Source organism: Eupeodes corollae, chromosome 2 (genome assembly GCF_945859685.1).
Source record: "Eupeodes corollae chromosome 2, idEupCoro1.1, whole genome shotgun sequence".
In the NCBI taxonomy this organism is placed as follows: domain Eukaryota; kingdom Metazoa; phylum Arthropoda; class Insecta; order Diptera; family Syrphidae; genus Eupeodes; species Eupeodes corollae.
In genome coordinates this window covers 131,497,634-131,519,360 of record NC_079148.1, presented here as the reverse complement: position 1 = coordinate 131,519,360, position 21,727 = coordinate 131,497,634, and the positions used below count along the sequence as shown (strand labels likewise).

General features: G+C 36.0%; 3 protein-coding genes across 4 annotated transcripts; 2 read left to right on the top strand and 1 right to left on the bottom strand.

Annotated features, from left to right (window-relative positions):
* Nucleotides 1-357: 357 nt before the first annotated feature.
* Nucleotides 358-3,149, top strand: LOC129946891 (GPI mannosyltransferase 3). Its single transcript, XM_056057259.1, has 7 exons — nt 358-827; nt 891-1,008; nt 1,063-1,412; nt 1,466-1,594; nt 1,661-2,113; nt 2,177-2,420; nt 2,485-3,149. The coding sequence occupies exons 1-7, from the start codon at nt 700-702 to the stop codon at nt 2,716-2,718; spliced, it is 1,656 nt and encodes a 551-aa protein (XP_055913234.1). The 5' UTR covers nt 358-699; the 3' UTR covers nt 2,719-3,149.
* Nucleotides 3,150-7,355: 4,206 nt separating this feature from the next.
* On the bottom strand, nt 7,356-13,934 carry LOC129947198 (female-specific protein transformer). Of its 2 annotated transcripts, none has more exons than XM_056057649.1 (5): nt 13,777-13,934; nt 13,474-13,713; nt 8,227-8,327; nt 7,693-8,166; nt 7,356-7,635 (listed from the first exon to the last, which is right to left on the bottom strand). In XM_056057649.1, exons 1-5 carry the CDS (start codon nt 13,778-13,780, stop codon nt 7,468-7,470), a joined length of 987 nt encoding a protein of 328 aa, XP_055913624.1. In that variant the 5' UTR covers nt 13,781-13,934; the 3' UTR covers nt 7,356-7,467. The 2 variants fall into 2 exon arrangements, with proteins under 2 accessions (XP_055913624.1, XP_055913625.1); XM_056057650.1 differs by having other exon boundaries at nt 7,708-8,166.
* Nucleotides 13,935-17,155: 3,221 nt separating this feature from the next.
* LOC129947086 (cyclin-J) lies at nt 17,156-18,731 on the top strand. The gene is made up of 4 exons (XM_056057521.1): nt 17,156-17,466; nt 17,552-17,738; nt 17,794-18,195; nt 18,251-18,731. The coding sequence occupies exons 1-4, from the start codon at nt 17,338-17,340 to the stop codon at nt 18,580-18,582; spliced, it is 1,050 nt and encodes a 349-aa protein (XP_055913496.1). The 5' UTR covers nt 17,156-17,337; the 3' UTR covers nt 18,583-18,731.
* Nucleotides 18,732-21,727: the final 2,996 nt, after the last annotated feature.

Below are 21,727 nucleotides of genomic sequence, written 5' to 3'. Positions count from 1 at the left end.
AAAGGAAAAACTTGATTCAAATTAACAACTTAATACTTGTAGAATTAATAATAATAATTTAAAAAGTACTAATTTAACAATTAATAAAGACAGAACATTTTCATCCTTATTTATTAAAGGAAATAAATTGACGTTTGGTTGATATGACATTTTTTGTGAAAACACATTCTGATTTATTTGAAACCCTTTTGCTTAAATCTCGAATCTTTTTGGTAGAAACAAAAATTAAAACAAATACTGAATAACGTAAACAAACAAACCGAGCGACTCAGACAAAATTTATACTTGGCAGCATTGTTTTCCTTTGCCATCTCCTTTTCACACTTGCATTCGTATTTTCTTGTCAGTCAGCTTTATTTTTATTTTTAGAAGCTTAGGAAGTGATGTAAAGGCAAATGTTAAAAAAATAATTCTCCGACTCCGATTGCGTTGCGTGTGTAACAAAATTTTTGAATATATTTTAAATTTTCTCATTATTTTGGGTTGTTTTTTTTCTAATTTTCCAACTGCATTCAGAGGTTATGGAAACGTGCTACAAATTTTGATTCATAATTTAAAGTTATTCTCACAAAAAGTCCAGAAATTTGCCTGCCGGTTCTTTTTACATGGCCTTATACTTAGTCATCCCACTAACCGTTCGGAAATTCATAATTTATTTATAATTAATTGTTCCAAGTTCAACATCTTCAACTTTGAGAAATGAATCTTCTTGTGGTATTTGTCATTCTTTTGGCAGTTCGTCTGGCTTCGGTGTTTCTAGTACAAACTTATTATGTTCCTGATGAGTATTGGCAGAGTTTGGAAGTTGCCCATAAGATTACATTTGGGTAAAGTATCAATTGGAAGTTTTGTGTCTGTTATTCCTTTCTTACGTTTTGTACCTGTCTCAGGTATGGTTACTTGACTTGGGAGTGGGTGCAGGGAATTCGTAGCTACATCTATCCGTTGGTCTTTGCTGGCCTCTATAAGGTTCTAGCTCTGTGTAGTTTGGACCACGTCAACTATTTGGTAGGTTTTCGTTTACCATTTTATCCGATCTATTATATAATTTTGTGGGTCTAGATTCTACTACCTCGAATTTTGCAAGCAGCACTTTCTGCCTTTTCGGATTATCGCTTTTTTGTGTGGACGGGGAAAAAGAAATGGGCGCTGTTTTTAATTACAGTCCCATGGTTCTGGTTCTACACGGGATCTAGAACACTGACCAACACTTTAGAGGCTTCATTAACAACCATTGCCCTGAGTTACTTCCCCTGGCAGAAAGAGGGAACCAGTTATTTATGGTTGGCTGCGTTATCGTGTTTCATTCGACCGACTGCGGCTATTATTTGGATACCATTGTGCATTTATCATTTGACGAAGACTCGACTTTCGGTTGTAGAACTGATTTTGAAGAGATTCCTCTTGATTGGGTATGTTATTGAGATTGCATTTGCAAGACGAGATTCATGACTTTCGCTTAAAGACTTCTTGTAGCTGGAGCTGGTGTAATGTTGGATACCTACATCCATGGATCTCTCATAGTGACACCCTATGAATTTTTAAAGTATAACCTGCTTCAAGGTATCGGAAGTTTCTACGGAACTCAACCTTGGTTTGTTTTTCTCATTCGTTTTAAATCAATTAGATAAAAGAACGTTATTTGTTTGGTCTTTTTTAGGTACTGGTATTTTACTATTGGCCTACCCACCGTTCTCGGCATCAACACCCTGCCCTTTATGTTTGGTGTGATTGAAACAATCCGACACCGTGAAGTGTTTCCCATTCGTAAACAACTTCTCATCACCATAAGCGTCTCGTTGGTGGCCTTGAGCTTTGTTGAACACAAGGAATTCCGATTTGTGTCGTCGCTTTTGCCATTGTGTTTGTATATCGTGGCAGATACCCTTACCCGATGGAGTTACAAGGCATCTCGGTCGTTGTTGTGGTTCATTGCGGCGGTTATTCTTGTTGGAAATGCTTACCCTGCCTGGTATTTGAGTACGGTGCATCAGAGAGGTCCAATCGATGTTATGTCTAAGCTGCAGGAGGTCTCCAAAGATTATCGTGATGAGGCTAATCACAGGGCTTCCATTCTATTCCTCATGCCATGTCATTCAACTCCGTATTTTAGGTTTGTATCAATTTATTTGACTCACATTGAGTATGATCTTAAAATTTCATTTTTGTTTTGCAGTCACATTCACGAAAACGTCACTTTACGGTTTCTTACGTGTGAACCTAACTTGAAGAACACTCAATCCTACCTCGATGAAGCTGATCAATTCTATGAAAAACCTGATGGATGGCTGAGATCTCATATACCAAGTTATCCGAGAACTGCAATGCCCTCGCATGTTGTTCTTTTTGAGCCTTTAACATCGAAAATCAGTGAATTCCTATTGAACTACAGGGTTCTGCACAAGATCCCTAATGGAGAGGTACTTTTTTTTCTTTGACTGAATTCAAATATTTTACAATAAATTCTTTAATACTCTTTTGCAGTACGTTCAACCTAGAACTGGAAAAAATATCATAGTCTATCAACGAATTAAGGCTGGCGAGGAGAATCTCTTCAATCAGAAGAATAAAGCTAAAGAAAATGGCCCCACTGGAGGCGGCGGAGGTGGTCGTGTAGTTGTAGATGAGGACATTGCTAATTTTGAGCGAGGCAGTTATCCAGGTGATGGAGCTGGTGGTTTTAGTGATTACGAAACGGAGACAAATCTATTCAACTAATTAAGAGACTTATGGTACCAACAAAAAGTACCATCGAGAGAGCATATTGTGTGGCCAGTGGAGAGACTAAACCGACCAACCAACCGACCAACCTTTCAATGACAAAAATAAGGAAAACTTATTTAAGACTCAAAGTAATTTTTTTTTGTATTTAAGAAAATAATTCTCTATGTGTGCTATTTTCGAATATTATTAAAAAAAAAAAACAATTTGTAGAAAATTCGAATCAAATTTATAAAAGAACTTTATTCTTTTTAATATGATTAAATATCAAAATTTATATTCGTTATAATGTATGTAGGTATATAATGAAGTCCTTTTTCGGTTCTGGTGTTTTTAGTTCTAATTTATAAAAAAAGAATAAAATGTTAACGTTTATATTTTTTACAACGCAAAAGCAATAAACAAATGTCGTGCCCGTTTTTAATGAATACCTACATACATAGTTTTTTTGGAGTTCCATAAGGTTGCATTTTAACATCTCTACTTTTTGCATTATACAGTGTGAGTGTAGATTATTTTGAAACTGACAGACAGTCTGTATCATAACTTCGAGGAACCAAACGAGTGGCTTTATGCTGGAACGACAATTAGAGTATTGTGTTTTTTTTTTTGGAAAAGAAGTTTTGGCCAAAATGATGCAATTTCTATACGAAACTTTGCACAAAAAGTCCGTGAAACTGTCATGAAAGTGGACAACAATCATCAAGGTTAAGTGGTTCCTAAAGCGAAGAGTACGAGACTTAATTTACAAAACTCAATCATGCTCTAGTTTGAGGGGAATTCTGCACAAATTTTTCAGATTATTCACTTACAAGGTCCAAATTTTACTCAGTATTTTAAAGCCTTTGGGCATTGAATTGGACAACGACATTGGAAGATAAATAATGTTTTCTGACTAGGCGCATTTTCATCTTGGCATCGCTTAATTTAACAAACAAAATATATATACAAAGCACGAGCCTTTGTATATTAATTTGAATAGTACTATCATGAAGAGGTACGCTCGACCTGACATCTTTTTACGACTTCCTAAACAGTTCGTTTTGCGTGTGGAATGTATTGGGGTGGGGGTAAAGATGAGGGAGACTTCCAATATAAAATAATACATTTCCAGATTATTAAAAACAAAAGATAGAGAAGAATGTATACATACTCAGTGAAAGTTCGAGGGAGGCAATGAAAAGACATTTGTGTAATAATTTATTATTTATATTTTGCGTAATGTGGTTTTTTGATTGGTTGATTGAGAATGAAGAAAATTTAAAAAAAAATTAGAATATACACTTTTTGTGGTTGCCAATTAGAAAAATTAAGGTCTTACCTACTTTTTCGAATCATTTTCAAATGAGACAGATATTTTTAAACCATGCTAATAATAGTAGCATGGTTTCCCATAGGAAGTTATTGTAATTGGTCCGATTTGTCGAATTGAAAATGTTGACATTTCAAGGCCCCAAGAGTCGAAATAAAAGATTTTTAGAGAGATGTCTGTGCGTGTGTGTGAACATATGTGTGTCAAGAATCAATGGTGATATTGACTTCAAATAATTTTGTTTATACAGATAATAATGGACTTTCAAACAAATTGAGTGGGTAGTTTTTTACCATAGCAATAACAAAAAAAGGTGAACCAATGACGCTAATGGTTTGAGTTAAATTTTGTATTATTTATTGGACGCCAAGTAGGTTGAGGTCTTCACCCACCTGAGTGCGCCACCTAAGTCTTCTCCTCCATTCTCCATCTATGCGTACGGGACCAAAAATTACCCGTAGAATTTTTCTCTGGAAGTATCCTAAGACGCTCTCATCTTTTTTCGACAGGGTCCAGGCCTCAGCGCCATAAATGAGAACCGGGGTGATGGTGTCTATGCTTATAGCGGTGCCTAGGTAGACAAAGCCGTTTTGTCCAAGACGTCGTTGTTCAGTGTCCTTTTTTGATGACAGCATAAACTTGGTCTTGCCCTCATTGACCACTAAACCCATCTTCTTCGCTTCCGTCGCAATGCTTAAAAACACTCCACTGACATCACGCTTTGATCTTCCAATTATGTCAATATCATCTGCGTATCCAAGTAATTGTATGGACCTTTGGAAGATTGTGCCTCTAGTGTTGACGGTTGAGTTTTGCACAATTCTTTCCATAACGATGTTGAAGAAGTCGCATGACAGTGCATCGCCTTGTCTAAAACCTTTTTTGACATCAAATGCATCGGTGAGATCTTTCCAACCTTGATAAAGCAGCGTGCATTCTGCATCGTCATTTTGCACAAACGGATAAGTTTGACAGGGATGCCAAGACTAGACATTGGTCTGTAGAGCTCTTCAATATGGATGTTGTCATACGCGGCTTTAAAATCGATAAAGAGATGGTGGGTATCGATTTGAAGCTGCTGGGTTTTTTTCCAAGATATGCCGTAGTGTGAATATTTGGTCGATAGGGGACTTTCCTGGTCTGAAGCCACACTGATAAGGACCAATCAGGTTGTTGACGAATGGCTTCAAACGTTCACATAATACGGCAGAGAGGATCTTATATGCAATGTTAAGGAGACTGATGCCTCTGTAGTTGGCGCAGTTTAGAGGGTCTCCTTTCTTATGTATCGGGCACACTATGCTGAGATTCTACTTATCGGGCATGCTGTTTTTGACCATACATACAAAAATAATATCTGATAAAATTATGAGAAAAATCGAATTGACTGTTTTTGTACAAAAAACAAAAACCTCAAAACAACAATACTAAAACTTGGTAAAAATTAACTTTCAACTCAAATATCAAAAATTAAAAACATTGGCTTCGAAATAATTTTATCTCACAACAAAAAATATTGTTTTCGACATTCAGCTAATTATTATAAAAATCCAACGGTTAGTTTTTTTATAAAAAATTAAAATCTACAAAAAAAGTACGCAAATAGTACTAAAATTGGTAAAAATTGTTTTTTTTACTAAAATCTCGTTTAAAAAATAGATTTTGGAATCATATTTTTTTGGAATAATTAAACGGAGTGGGAAGTTATCAATTAAGTTAAGGTTTTTTGAACTTAATTCCTTAAAATTAGAATGTCATTTTTTATAACGTTATCACTTTAATAATTAATTACACCTGACAAATATAAAAAACCATTTGCCCTTTTTCCTATGAACGCAAGAAGCTACTACACTATCCTTAGACATTTGCCCGTTTTTTGAAACAACCAAACGAGGATGAGAGAATAGTAGGTTCTTAAATTAATTTGACAAAATTATTCCCTAGAAAATTCCTTCTATTTTTATCTACGCAACAACCTGCCAACCGAAACAGATACTGTTGTACTTATTCATGTACCTATATTTAAACTCTGGACCTATCTGCTTCCAAAAAGATAATTATAGAAAATATGTTTCCAATTTTAACACAGTTGTTTCGCACTGCAAAATTTTAAAGAAAAAAGTCTGCAGCTACTATTAGAAGGTTAAAGTAAACGGTCAACGCGTTGACTCTTTGACGTTAAAATGACTTCAATTGTAGACCTACAATTAAAAACTACACAATAATTATGTTGTATCCTTACATTATTGGCTTAGATAAATATTATTTTGTCTAATCGTGCGATAGTCAACGTCCTAAGCATTGACGCTGTGATCGTAAACGGTTCTTTGACACAGATTATTTAGGTGTTTTTATGACGCCAGAGAGTAAACGCGTTGGCCCTTTAAGTTGATTGTTTAATTCTAGCTTGAGTTAATCCCAAAACGATTTAAGTCCTTACAATTCTGCTTAATACACACTATTCTTCCCTACTTAATACTTGCTTTTCTACATACCTACCCACCCACTACCCACATTACAATACAAATTTAAAAAAAATACCTACATCGAATGTATTTGCTATGGAAAAATTCAAAATATGGCAACGAAGCATTGTATCAAAACTTTAAATTTGAAAACGTTGCTTTTAAATTTTCTGATTTCATAAAAATAGAAAATCTACAATCAAATGAATACAATTTTCTGCTAACAAACCTAAAACACATACAATTAAATGTATTGTAGTATATGCATACCTTCTATACATTGATAGGTATGAATGAAAAAATCGTAGGTAACGTTGGCAACGACTGAAACTTTTGTTTACATTTGAGTAATTTATTTTATTTATTTATTTCAATATTTTTATACTTCCAGTCGCTCTTAGATTCCACACTTAATTTTCGTACAAGCAGCGCCCCCATGGTCCGCCTTCCTTAACAAAATTTTGTGTTTCATGAGTACTATTCAAAAATATGCCAAAGCTTGTCATTTTTTTCATCCCTTTCCTCTTTTGTAAAAATCATCCGTTCCCTTTTGTGAATTAATTCTTTTTTGAGCTCGCACTAGATTTAAACAAAAACGAGCCTGGAATTGTTTTCATTGTTAAAAAACAAACTTCAAATTCAATCGCCAAGAAAATAGTTTTTTTTTAATTTCAATTAAGCTGACATCCTAAGATCGAGACTCGTTCGAAGGTGTTAAGAAAATAGATTGGGTTTACTCAAATTTGATTCAAATTCAATATATAGTACCAAATAAAAGTAGAATCGCAAATAGTTTAAACTCTTGAACACGCTTACCTTTTTTGAAACCAATTCAGATAAAAAAAAAAACAACAAAATTGTTTTAATTTAAAAACTACATTCATTTCTTAATTAGACCCATCGTCGCGATCGGTACGGTTTGCTTGCGTTCTTTAAGACTCTAGCATACCAACAACCTTTTATTTTATCTTAATATCTAGGACGAAAATTCCCTCTTTGAAATCCATTTGGCATAAAAAATCGTGGTGGATGGAAATGTCTCGGCATAAAAGGAACCGGCGCTGGGATCGGTGGCCTTATCATATAAGGAAACCTCGGTTGTGGTGGCATTATTGGTGGTCCCCATGCTGGTGGCATCTATTTTTAGAAAAGAAATTTTTTTTTATTCATAACAAAAAATCCCATTCTTTATACATAAGGGTACTCAACGGGTACAGGAACCGGAATAAAATGTGGTGCTGGGAGTAGTGATCTTTCATTGCTTAATTCATCTCGATATCTTTTTGCTCTTCGTCTTTCTCTCGATCTCGATCGACTTCGACTGTATTCGGAACGATGACGATGTCGTGATCGATAACGCTCACGACTTGGTGATCTTCTTCTATTACGGTTGGCGTAAAATTGTACTCTTCCCCTAATAGTTGTGGGCACTGGTGTAGATGACCTACTTCGATTGCGAGAACTTTTGAATGTGGACGATCTTCTTCTATCTACAGGACTCAAACTACGTGATCTTCTTCGTCCGTAGAGTTTTTTTATGCGATCAACTTCACGTTTTTCATCTAGAAAATATGGAACTTTTTCGGGGGATTTTCTCTTTGTAGGTTGTACTGCCTTTGATGGTTCCTTGGTGGTGGTTCGGCAACGATTTTCTGGACTACTTGAACGCTTCAAAAAAAAAGAAGGAACTTTAAATTTCAGTGTTTTAAAATATTGTATTGTAGGTACCGAAGAAGAAGATGATGAACTTGATGTTCTTTTGGATTTAGGACTTGTAGATCGCTTCGAACGAAATTCATTACGTGAAAACAAAGGTTTCGAACCTTCACCTAGATTAAGGATATAAAAGAAATTTGTTTTTTTAAAAGAAAAACTAACAGCACACTGCTTCAGTTTTTTTTTTAATTTAAAACATTAATTTTGAATTGTATTGATTTGGCTAAAATTTAATGGGAAGAATTACTTTTTTATTTTTTTTTTGAGACAAAATAAATAAGGTATTCATTTTCGAGTTAAAATTTTGAAATTTTTTTTTTTTCTAAAAACAAATTACTTCCAATTTTTATCAAAAAATTAAACTACAATAAACCAAAATCGATTAATTAAATGTTTATAGTCTCAATTATTTTAAAATTATATCTATAAAGCTGTTGATGAGTGTTGATTGTTGTTTAAAGGTTCCTTGGGGTGGTTGTTGTTGATTGAAGATAAATTGATTGTTCTCTTGTTGTTGATTGATTGAAGAGAAGGCATTCACGTTGCAATGTAGATTGTTATTTCATACCCGCCAGCTATATTAAAATCAATGCTGAAAAAATCTATTGTCTACAAACAAAAAAACACCTATTTCTAAAGTTGCAAGCCAACTGTGTTAAGTATGTTATTTTCATTAATCAAACACTCTAAATGTTCCTAGAAATGTTTGCTCTAAACCATAACGTTTTTTGTATTAACCGACAACTGAAGGACTGTTTAAAAAAGAGAGTGTGATTTTTAACTGATAGTTATTCGATTAAAGGTATTTTATTGGCGTTCTGAAGGTAAACCTCATGCTTCAACAAATAGAGACTCATTTTTTAATCTATGAAATTTCCTATTTTTCGGAATATATTGCCATTGAATTATATGCCGGGCTATTACCTCTAAAAGCCTATTTGTCAGTTAAAGAGTCTTACCTATAAACTGACATTATTAGCCAATATTAGCGAAAATAAAGAACCGACGTTTACAAGTCTTATTTTTTACGAAACAGGAAATAATAAAAAGTACAAAGTAAATCATATGTAAGTACCTCCAAAGAGCTTTTTGATTAAAATATTAGTAAAACTCTAAAATTGATTTTTTTATAATAAGCACACATTCAAGGGGATGTTACTACCCTTATTATGCAGAGGCACAGTTTGAGCACTAGGAAGAGGAGAGAGGGTTTAAAAGGAGGTGTCGGTGCACATTGGTTTTGAATTCCTGAATATTGCAATGACTAGGAAAGACAGAGTGTGGTAAGGTATTCCACATTCGCGTAGTACGGTTAAGGAACGAATCTCTGTTGTATTTGACAGTAATGCCGAAGTTGGGCTCGAGGGTATATTGATGATCACTCCTAGAAGCGCGAATATTACGGTGGAACTTTTTAAGGGGAGGAATGCAACTGGGTATTTTACTAGAGCATAAGCCGTTAAAAAAACGGTAAAAAGAGTCATACAAGAGACCTTACGACGATGTTCAAGCGAAGTAAATGAACTTATGATGATATTATCATCCATCAATTTAAATGCTCTACGTTCAATACTATCCAAGAGGCTTAAGTAAGTTGCAGGAGCACCATTCCAGAGATGGGAGTTATACTCAAGCTTTGGATGCATGTAAGTCTTGTAGATAATAGCCAGATCAGAAGGGGTGAAATATTTCTTGCATCGCCTAAGGAAACCCAAACACCTATGTGATCATTCCACAAGAGGTGGTTGGTGATACACATACCGAGAATATCGAGGTGTTCAGTCTCATTGATGCAAGTGCCATCCATAGATAATGGCAAAGGGGCTTTATCACACTTTAACGATACAAGACAGCATTGCCTTTTCGATGCATTAAATTCCACGCAGTTTTTTAATCCCCATTGAACAATGCTGTTGCAGTTCCACATCCGAAGAAGAAGGATGTGAGTATGTACTATCGTCAGCGAAACAATGTATTGGATTAGATGTTGCAGACAGGAGATCATTAATAAAAATTAGAAAGAGTGTTGGAGATAGAACAGTGCCCTGGGGAACAACAGCATTTATTTTAAGGTTTTCTGACTTGAATCAATCCAATACTACTTGTATTGAACGATCGGAAAGGTACTTACTAATCCAATGAAGCAGGGATTCATGCAAACCGTAAGCACGCATTTTCGATAAGAGAACCTGATGCCAACCTCTATCAAATTCTTTTAAAATATTAAGTGCAATAATCTTACTTTCTCCAAAGCGATGTAAAGATTTGCTCCACTGTTCGGTGAGATGAACCATGAGATCACCAGGGGACCTATTGCATCAAAAACTACTAAATAAATAAATAAATTGGGTGGCGCAACAGTCCATGAAGAACCAGGGCCTAGTGACTTACAACTCTCAACCATTCCTGTGTGCGAGTAATGTTGTCAGGAATGGAGGGGACCTACAGTTTATATGCCGATTCCGAACGGCTAATTCGAGAAAGCACTTTTTCATGACAAGAGGTACTCTCGGAGAATTTGTCAATTCCTCGCAAGAGGCAGTAGCCGTGAAAAGACTTTAGATGGCATAGGCAGGGATCGAACCCAAGACCTCTGGCATGACAGTCCAACGCACTAACCATCATGCCACGGGTACTACTATCGAAAGCCGTACTGCCGGTCATTAAGAAGCTTTCGATCTTCAAGATATTTCTTGAGTTGATAATTATTAAGCGTTTTCATGACATTGGAAAGAAGGGAGGTAAGTGCAATCGGTCGGTAATTAGAGGGTGCGGAAGATTCGCCTTTTTTGGGGATGGGCTGGACAAATGCAGTTTTCCATCCTCTCGAAACGAGACCTGAGGAGTAGGACAGATGAAAAAGCTTACGCAGTGGTTTTACCAGCTTTGAAGAACACCTCTTCAGAACAATAGCGGGTATACCATCCGGACCAGCGGCTTTTTGTGTGTTTAGATCTCAAAGGAATCTTGCCACAGTACGAGTGCGAAAAAAATTGGTCCCATAGAATCACTAACTCGGTCTTCCGGTTTTCCTCAACGGAAACTTACCTCTTTGGTTTTAATAACCTCTTTACAGCACGCATCGAACCATGCGTTTTCCTTGGGTCTTATACTTTTAACCCAGTTCGGTATAAAAGTTCTCGTTCCCATGAGAATTAAACTTGTGATCATATCAGCGCTGGCGTCAACGTCACTATTTATTGAGACCGTCCCAGTTGGCTTTCTTGTATTGTCAAACGGAGAGTTTTTACACGAGAAATTTGCACTTATCAGGGTCAGAGGTAAGAAACAAGTCAAGAGTGTTTTCTGCTCGACCTTCAACGTCCGATATTCGGGTGGGCTAGTTGACCAGATGAGTTAGGTGGTAGGTGGTTCAACTCAGCAAAGATTTCTGTACCCACTCCATCGGGTGTTGTCTGGCACGAATGTTAAAGCCATAAAGAATTGTGTACATTGAAATCGTCCGTAACAACGACTTCAGTGCGAGGATAGAACGAAACAATTCTTTGGATGGAATCAGACAAAGCATCAAAGTCACGAGAAGTTGATACTCTGTCTAAATTTGGGCTTCGATGAAGGAAGCAGAAGTGAATGATTTTAATAAAAAAAATGAAATTCTAAAGAAAACTATTTAAGCACAAATGTAGTACAATAATGGAAAATGTGAAGGAAATGGTGAGGATATTAGTAGGCCTACAACTAACATTCAGACAGTCAATCTGCACTTAATTTCTACTCTATGAACTTAAAAATAGTTTGGGAATGTATTGAAGCACTAAACTAACTAGTTCCTCCTTAGGTACTTCATTGAAAGGTCCTAAATCCTACTGTGGAATAGGAAGAAGCATAAGAATAAATAATATTAAAAAATATAAGAAAGGGAGATAGTAAAAATCAGGACAAAAAATTCTTAGAACGAGTCAGGGAGGTTATAACCGAAAACGCTTCAAAGTTTGCAAAATTTTAAGCAGAAATACCGTACAAATATTGGCAGGTCTTCTTAACGCCTAATGTTTACTATTGGGGAATCAAATTTTATAGGCAGGTTCTATAACAACTGTGAGGAAGACTCTACTAACATATTAGACAAATGCGAGAAATGTAAAGAAAAAACACCTGGGACATTACCAGATAAAAGATCTGGTTATATTCTTTTTCTGTCGGAATCCCAAATTTTCATGTTAAGAGTCAAATAAGAGTAACAGGCATTATCCATGAAAAAAACTTTAGGTGGCTCATGCAGGGATTAAACTATGTTAAAGTTTAAAAACTGTGTTAATAAAAACTATTTTTACTTTACTTTTATCAAATGATGAACTTTCTGATTTTATTGAAGCATATTCCATTGCACGCAATAAGTGCATTTATATTTATTGACTGGACGCATACCCTTATCAATTTATTTTTACATGGTATGTATAACAGCTAAATTCATATATTCTTGGTTTAAAAAAGTTTCAATGGTCAAACGGCAACAAAGTTCTAATGATCTAAAAAAAATGTTACTGACTTTTTTCTCAAGTTTTTAAAACCTGCTTATCAGAAATAAAACCTATCTATAGCCCATGTTAATATTTAAATTTGTTAAAATTGAACTTCGGCTTGCAATTTCAGTTCTCTTAAAGTTTTCTTCATTAAAACCAGTGTCCAAGGACTTACAATTCTGAGCCATTCCTGTGTGCGAGTAATATTAGGAATGGACGGCACCTATCTAACATTGATGGCCTTGAGAATCTCAAGCCATTCAAACACAACCGAGCCATTTTTAAAGACATTTGTTGAGCTCTGTTTTGATTCGGACAAACTTGACCGTAAAATGACTCAAAGCCAGATGGCTCGTTCGTATCGACTTTAAAAACTCTTTCAAAACGGAATTTAAAATAAATGAAATCGAATCAAAAATAAAATATTTTTATTTTTATACTTACAATTATTTGTGATTGATTCCAGAACTTCTCATGCTTCTGTGGTCCTGTTGATTGTAGAAAGTTGGTTCTTGCCGTCTCCAAAAAATGATTGAATCTCCTTCATGGAATGGCAGGTTCTTTTATGGTTTTTACTCTTTACATTTTACGAGCTGATTGATGCATTTTTCTCAATTTATAATTTTCATATTGTAACACAACGAATAATCTTTAATTTTAGGAACTTTTAGTTAATATTTATCAAAAATTATGTAGATTAAACAAAAAATATAAAGAATAAAAGACAACAAGGCTTACGAGACTCAATCAACCCCACAAAGAGTTAGATAATTACCAATTCTTCTTTTTATAAAAACTTCATTTGGATCAACAGTTCTTTTAACTGAATATGGTCCTTTTTTTGGTGCAGTTCCTGATGGAACTTTTTGTTGAATTGTGAATTTAGTTGCTGTCGAAGTTGATGATGATGTTGTTGGTGCTGCTGCTGCTTTAGACGTCGTCGTTGCCTCATTAGAAGAAGTTGCTGGATGAGCTCTAGTGGGTGTTGATGTTTTGCGATTTCTTCGGAATTTATCTGTCCATATGAAGACGAAGATGATAATGATTGTTATTGATTTATGTTTGTATTTTTATTTACCCATTTTGTTATTTTTTTCTTTTTAGAGAACCATTGTTATTTGTTAACGAATTTTGTTCGAAATTATGCTGCAAGTTCAATTGAAAACCAATAAAACTTATTGTAGGAGATGCAAAAATGCAGACGACAGAAGACAGACAGACGCTTAAATTTTTCTGACATTTCAATAAAAATGCCAAAATAAACAGGGTGGTTCCTCGTAATTGCGCACATAAGCAAAAAAGTGATGCCAAAATAGATGTTTTCGTATAAAAAATATTTGGATGCGGTTAGTGAAAAAATGTCTGATAAACTCAGAATGATCATTTGTAACTTTAAACTGACATTTCTAAACCAAAGCAAATCTAAATTTCAAGAAGGAAACAAATCGAAAGCTAATATAAATAAAGTAAAACAGACCGTACATACATAACTATTTCTTTAGAAAAATAGAGAAGACATTGTTGAAGAATGTAAAAACATTGTGAAAAAGTTACAACCTTTCTCTTCTATCAATTCTTAGCAGGTATGCATTTTCACAGCATGTTGCTTGTCATTTTAAGCTTATGTGTGAATCAAAAAGAACAACATTTTATTTCTACAAACTTGTCTAAAATTGAGGAAAAATTTTAGTTTTGAGAGATAAATATACAACTCCTGTTTTTAATGCTCGTACATACAAATACCGTGGCATGATGGTTAGTAAATTGGACTGTCATGCGATAGGTCTTGGGTTCGATTCCTGCCTATGCCACCTAAAGTTTTTTTCACGGGTGCTCCCCTTACGAGGAATTGACAAATTCTCCAAGAGTAATTCTTGTCATGAAAAGTGTTTTCTCAAGTTTGCCGTTTGGATTTGGCTTAAAACTGTAGGTCCCTTCCATCCATGACAACATTACTCGTACACAGGAATGGTTGAAAGTTGTCAGTCACTAGGCCCTAGTTCTCAAACGGACTGTTGCGCCACCCAATTTATTTATTTTATTTAGATACATATACGCACTAATAGTCAATCGTATTTTTTTGTTCAATGTGTCAGAATTTCATCCGGAAAATAATAAGTTTTGAACATATGTACATTTTACGGCAACAGTAAGTGGAGACAATTATGCATGACTTTTTAAGTCTAGTTTTGCTAGTGAGCTACAAACGGTCTGTACAAAAGGATAGCCGTTTGGACCCTTTCCAATTGGACATATTTTGTTTAATCGAATTTTTGTATGAGGTAAATAGACATAGTTAGAAAGTTGTTAAGTGACGAGATAATACTGTGTAAACGGTAGGAATTACTTGGCTCATTGATTCCTCGCACAAGGCAGACTTTCTGAAAAATGGATCGACAGGGCCAAACCCAGCCATCTCAGTTTTTTCACACAATGTCGATTATGATTCGCCTCGAGTCCATTTGAACCTTCTTGAGTAAGGCTAGCTTAAGGATTTGTTTCCTTGAATCGAGCCACCTCAGTTTCCACACACACGGTTTATTTTGGATCGGCTAAGTGAATCCATTTTGAGGTCTTCAAGTCGCTAAAGATAGGCGCACACATGCAACTTTTTGTTTCAAAAATGTTTGGTTTCTAAACTGAGCACCATAAACTGAGCCGAGAGTCCGGGCACATGCAGAAACCATGTTTTGGCAACTAACTATCGAACTATTTGGTTTCGAAAAAGTTGCATGTGCGTGCCTAGCCTAAGGTTATTTTTCACATAATCCCGAAAAAAGATATCAATAATTAATTTAATCACGTTTTCAAAAAATAACACAATCAGGAAATTTTCCGGGATGGCACGAACCTCGATTCTGTGTTTAATGTTCTCTAGCAACTTTAAGTAAAGCCAAATAAACTCAGTTACATCAATGAAGTTCATTAATTTCGAAGAGAAAACCTAGAATCCCCATACTATTTCTAGAAATAAAACAATTATGGGAAGAATTCTTTATTAAAACTAAAGGCTCAACTATAATAGACCTATCCGAGCTTAAGCCAGCGAACCAATACGCAGCCTTATATGTCACTAGCCATAATAGACGTTCTGTTCAGTTTAGTTAAATTTCGCTTACTTTCGCGCAATTATGCAAGAGCAATTTAAATGCCTCGAGCTAAAGCAAATGTCAAATTTGAAACGCATTTGTTTAAGTTACTTGAATCCATTATGGTTAACTTTTGTTTTGACGATAACTTCTTATAACTTTTCGTTCGGTTTTGACATTAGCTTACTTTCGGTTAAGTCTATTACAGTTGGGCCTTCAGAAGATTACTTGGGTCTCCATTGAACATTTCCAATGACAGAACTATCAGCCTGTCATCAGATAATCCAATAGAGACCAACAATCCCACATCCAGATCCGGACATTGTAGTTAGGATTTTTCGAGTGGATCAAAATCCTGTTATTAAATTTGACGTTTGTGTTGTATGTAATGGTGATCGTCCATTTTCCGCAGTCTTTTTGAAATTAAAATTTCATTTCGTTTAAATTGTCGTCGAGAAAAGTGAAATATATTTAATTTGTGTTGTGGTTTAATACATATTAATTTCAGCTAGCTGTCAACCGACATAATACAAAAATTCTTATAGTCTGCACCATCCTCTCGTAAGTCCTTGAGTAGGTACGCCTTCAAATCATGCAACTTCCTTACTTCGAAAAAAGGATTCACCCAAAACCTGTGTTTTCTTTTATCCTCTTGAATAGTTAGCTGTTGTACTTCCTCCAGCTTCTTAACCAGCATTAATTTGTTTAAAAGGGATAATTTTTGTTTACTCAAATGCATTTTTTTTTATAATTTGTTTGAAATTTAATTTTGTAAAAAAACTACCGATACAAAAGGTAAATCAACAAAAAACTAAACAACAGATTAACCGTTGTGTCAAATGTGACATTTGAGGTTGCTCATGCCAAGATGTAATGTGCCCAGTCAAAAAAAAAACACTGGATTGCGGATGAGATTGCTTAAGTGAAGTTGGATTGGATTTTACTCTTGTAGAGCCTCAGGGTTAGCTTCGTTTTCACTGAACACACGTTTGCTTTTAGTTATGCCAGAAATTATTAGAAGCAGAAATTTAAAAGGTATTTACTTTAATTTTTAAGACAAAAACACTAAATTATGTCATACAAAAACTAATATCATATTTAACTTTAAAGCACAAACTCTGAAATCTCATATATTTCGAACCTCACAAATTCATGAACTAAAATGATGTTTTTTAAATTAGTTCTTTACTTCAAAGATTGAGAATTGACCCTATGAGACTCCACGAGTGAAAAATGGCAAGCAAGTTTCTGTTGCGTTTGAAAACACATCACAAGTGTAGGCAGGGTCTTATACAATCTTGGCAGCACTATTTTTTAAAGTATATAGAACTTCCTATAAAAAAAAAACAGTTTACCGTTATTATCTATATTTTGATTTATTTTATAAAAAAAATAAAAATTGTACAGTTTCTATATACCTACACGTTAGTTGTATTTAATAAACTAATGTACATTTAAAATCAAAACAAGCGGAGGCCTCAAGCATTTTATTAAAATTAATAAAATATTCGTTGGGGAAAATAAAGGAAATCTTAAAAATCGACATAATTATGTCAATGTCTTCTGAAAAAGTCGAGTTTAGTCACTCCCAATCCTTGTTGACTCCTAAAATTTGTGCAAATACATCTTTTGAGTCCTTCCACTCTTCGCTTAATGCCAACAAATATTACAGCAATCAAGTTGGTCCCTACAAAAATTAAATAAATAAACAATAACTTTTCGTGGTGAAAAATAATTTTTAATATTTGTATCTTTTTTTTTTAGAAATCAGAAAACGCTATTTGGTGCGATGAATACTTAAAAGAGATTTTGGTTTCCTTAAAAGAGTCGGAAAAACGCCGACGAAAAATTGATTATAAATCACGCCAGATTCCACACAGGGCTATTCTGTTGATGCTCATGGAAATTACAGCCATCCGGATCCCATTGAATCGGACAACGCTCCATCTAGGTAAGGAGAGTGAACTCAAAGCCGCTGCAAGATTATTTTTAAAATTAAATTCTAGCTGTTTACCTTTTGGATGGTTTCATGGACACCTATACTATTTCCCATGACAAATTGAATGCATCTGCATTGATGTGCCTCCTATTAGCTGCCAAAATCGAAGAAGCCGATCAGAATATTCCCAAATTTGCCCAACTTAACGAAATAGTTGAAAATGCCTACACAAATCAAGATTTCAAAGTTGTCGAAAAGAAGATCATAACGACATTTCAATTTGATTTGATTCATCCGACTGCGGCGACTTTTGTCGAAAGTTACTCCAATCAGTTGGTTTCCTATCAGGACTATCTGTTCCATCAAATTCATCATTCAAATACACGATCAAGTGTATTTTCTACATACGAATCGATGATAAAGGACAGTACTGAACTTCTTTTTAACATATTAGATGTAACCTTACATGGTAAACTTACAACTTAACCTCAAATCGTTGTGTACTTATATCCTTTCATTTCTAGACAATAGGCTTGTAAATTATACCCCTTCGGTTGTGGGTGCAGCTTGTTTGGCTCTAACGCGTTCCCTCAAAAAAATCCAGCCGGTCTGGACGGAGAGGCTTGTCGAATTAACTGGATATAATTATGAGAAAATCGAGCCAATAGTTGAAGCTTTGGAAATACTTTATGCGTCACATGCTCCGAAGGCAGACAAGATATGTGACAGTCCCGAATCTGGAATTGCTTCCGGTTCTGATTGTAAATCAGAATCTGAATCCGAATCAGATTCAGATGATGAGTATGATTTGGTTGATTACCATCCAGCCATAAAGAGAAGGAGGATATTTCATTGAAATATTTTTAAATACCCATTAATTTCTCATTAATTGTAAAATTTAAAATTTTGCCGTTAAAAAATTGTTAATTTTTGTTCAAAAAATGTTATATGAAATTTGTTACTTGGAGGGGAAGCTAAATAAAAAGTTTATTTATTTAAATTGAATTGAGAAATGTATGTACATAATATGGAGATAAAAAAAAGGAATCGACTCAAGGGTATTCTGTTGGGCATAGTTTATTAAAGATCTGTTATAAGGTGTGACACATAAAACGTTACGACGATTTTCGAGTGACGAAAATAGTAAAATGATGCTATTGCCGCCAATAATTTCAAAAGCTCTTCTTTGAATTCTGTTCAACAGGACAAATTAAGTTGCTAGAACATCAGTTTAGATTCTTAAGAGATTTTTAAGTTAAACATCAAATTAAGCTCCAGTTTAATTAGTTTTTCAGAGCCCAATTGGGGCTGGAAATAACTGAGAAACAAGTTTAAAAACAAAGATGTAAGCTCATGTCGATGTTCAAATGGCAGACATTTACATTCAAGAGGACACAAGCGTCCACAGGTTTTTCTCAAAACCCACCTCTGTCTATCAACTCTTACTCTCACCTCCCCGCGGTGAACATCGGGTGCCTAGTACCTCAACTGGAGATTGGGTTCTAACCCCAGTGGAAAAATGTTGGGGCAGAAAGCGAGAGAGGGAGGAGAGGCACCTCTCCTTATCCAGACGGCAGCGGACTAATTCTCGAGATGGAATCAACGGTGGTGTCTACAGTTGCAGTAAGGTTGAACTACTTAGTGAACACTTTATAGGGCTTCTTCGACGTATTCGGAGCCCAGGCCTGTAAGCAGCGGTTTATCCGGCTCCCCTCCTTGGAGTTATACTAAGGATCTGGCCCTCCAGGTAGGGGGTTGTGCCATCTGGGTGACTTCCTGACCACGTAAAAAAAAAACATTAGTTGCGAAACAGCAACAAGCCTCAGAAACGGACAGATTTACTGTTGACAACCCAAGCAAACGAAATAAGGACAACGAACTTCGGATCTGTACGTGGAATGTTAGGTCCCTTAACAGACCACGTGCAGCCGAACAATTAGCGGAAGCCCTAAACTGCTGCAAGGCAGATATTACCGCCATCCAAACGCAAACTAAAAGACTGCAATTTATACCACGGCGACTGCTGCCGAGAACAAAGACAGCGTCTATTTGGGTGTGGCTTTGTTGTTGGAACTAGACTCAGGCAAAAAGTCTTAAGTTTCAACAGTGTAAGCGAGCGCATCACGACAGTCCGCATCAAGGCTAAATTCGCCAACATAAGCCTAATATGCCCCAACAGAGGAGAAAGTCTTCATCTTTCATCTTCCAAAGACATATTCTTCGAGCTCTTGGACAAGACTTATGAGCAGTGCCCTGGCTATGACATTAAAATTATCTTAGGAGATTTTAACGCCAAGCTAGGAAGAGAAGCCAAGGCTACCAGCCTGAATAACACCACCTCCGACAACGGATTCAGGCTAATCGATTTCGCTGCGGGGCGAGACGTCCTGGTAACTGGTACGCAGTTCATACAGCCGGCAAGCGCATGCAGCGAAACAAGAGACATACAAAACGGCGCTGCACAGAACAACCAGAGCTGCTCGAGAGCTCTACGAGCAGAAGAGGAGAGAGGAACACCGGCTTCTTAGATGAAAAAAAAGAGCGCATGAGAAGCGCGCAATAGAAGATAGAGGGATGTCACAACAGGAATGAGGTTCGTAAATTTTACCAAAAGGTAAAAAAAACTCCCAAGGGTACCAGCCACGAACCCTGTAAAGACGATCAGGGTAAAATTGTAGTAGAACCGCAGTCGATGCTGAGAATATGGAAAGATCACTTCTCCAAATTATATAACGGTGACGAATCGAATTCCGCTGTAAAGGAGATAGAACCACTCAACCTAGGCGACGCAGATCAACAATTCCGACTACCCGACTTCGACGAAGTGAAGATAGCTATATCTAAACTGAAGTCAAACAAAACTGCTGGAGCTGACGGCATCGCTGCCGAACTATTCAAAGCAGCAGGCAATGACTTGGTAGGGACCAAGCACCAACTCATCTGCAAAATATGGTCGGAAGAAAACATGTCTGATGAGTGGAATCTCAGCATAGTTTGCCCTATACATAAAAAAGGAGACCGTTTAAATTGCGCCAACTACAGAGGCATCAGTCTCCTTAACATTGCATATAAGATCTTCTCTGCCGTATTATATGAACGTCTGAAGCCATTCGTCAACAACCTAATAGCACAGATAATAAATTTAATATATTTATTATCTGTGCTAATAGGTCCTTATCAGTGTTGCTTCAGATCAGGAAAGTCTACTATCGAACAAATATTCACACTACGGCAGATCTAGGAAAAGAACCCAGGAGCTTCAAATCAATACCCACCACCTCTTTATCGATTTTAAAGCCGCGAATGACAGCATCCATAGGGAAGAGCTCTACAGAACAATCTCTAGTTTTGGCATCCCTGTCAAACTTATCCGTTTGTGCACAACGACGATGGAGAATGCACGCTGCTTTATCAAGGTCGGAAAATATCTCACCGATGCATTTGATGTCAAAAAAAGTTTTAGACAAGGCGATGCACTGTCATGCAACTTCTTCAACATCGTTCTCGAAAGAAAAACTCTACCGTCAACACTAGAGGCACAATCTTCCAAAGGTCCATCCAACTACTTGGATACGCTGTTGATATTGACATAATTGGAAGATCAAAGCGTGATGTCTGTGGAGCGTTTTTGAGCATTGCAACGGAAGCGAAGAAGATGGGTTTGGTGGTCAATGCGGGCAAAGCCAAGTATATGCTGTCATAAAAAAGGACATTGAACAATGACGTCTTGGACAAAACATCACCATGGACAGCTATAAATTTGAGGTAGTTGAAGACTTTGTCTGCCTAGGCACCGCTATAAACGCAGACAACGACACCAGCGCTGAAATCAAACGAAGAAGAGCTCTTGCAAATCGCTGCTTCTTTGGACTTAGAAGGCAATTGAGTAGTAAAGTGCTCTCTCGAGCATCTAAAATCACCATCTATAAGACACTCATCATCCCGATTCTTATTTATGGCGTTGAGCCCTGGACCCTGTCAAAGAAAGATGAAAGCGTCTT

What these genes read in the sequence shown, in the direction of transcription:
- LOC129947198 (XM_056057649.1), bottom strand. An exon ending in GTTCATCATCTTCTTCTTCG is followed by an intron (nt 8,167 to 8,226) that starts GTACCTACAATA and finishes TTTTTTTTGAAG; the next exon opens with CGTTCAAGTAGTCCAGAAAA. An exon ending in TACCCGTTGAGTACCCTTAT is followed by an intron (nt 7,636 to 7,692) that starts GTATAAAGAATG and finishes TTCTAAAAATAG; the next exon opens with ATGCCACCAGCATGGGGACC.
- LOC129946891 (XM_056057259.1), top strand. Translation starts at nt 700, where the DNA reads ATGAATCTTCTTGTGGTATTTGTCATTCTTTTGGCAGTTCGTCTGGCT. An exon ending in TGGACCACGTCAACTATTTG is followed by an intron (nt 1,009 to 1,062) that starts GTAGGTTTTCGT and finishes TTGTGGGTCTAG; the next exon opens with ATTCTACTACCTCGAATTTT. An exon ending in CATTCAACTCCGTATTTTAG is followed by an intron (nt 2,114 to 2,176) that starts GTTTGTATCAAT and finishes TTTGTTTTGCAG; the next exon opens with TCACATTCACGAAAACGTCA.
- LOC129947086 (XM_056057521.1), top strand. Translation starts at nt 17,338, where the DNA reads ATGTCAATGTCTTCTGAAAAAGTCGAGTTTAGTCACTCCCAATCCTTG. An exon ending in TCGGACAACGCTCCATCTAG is followed by an intron (nt 17,739 to 17,793) that starts GTAAGGAGAGTG and finishes ATTAAATTCTAG; the next exon opens with CTGTTTACCTTTTGGATGGT. An exon ending in ATTAGATGTAACCTTACATG is followed by an intron (nt 18,196 to 18,250) that starts GTAAACTTACAA and finishes TTTCATTTCTAG; the next exon opens with ACAATAGGCTTGTAAATTAT.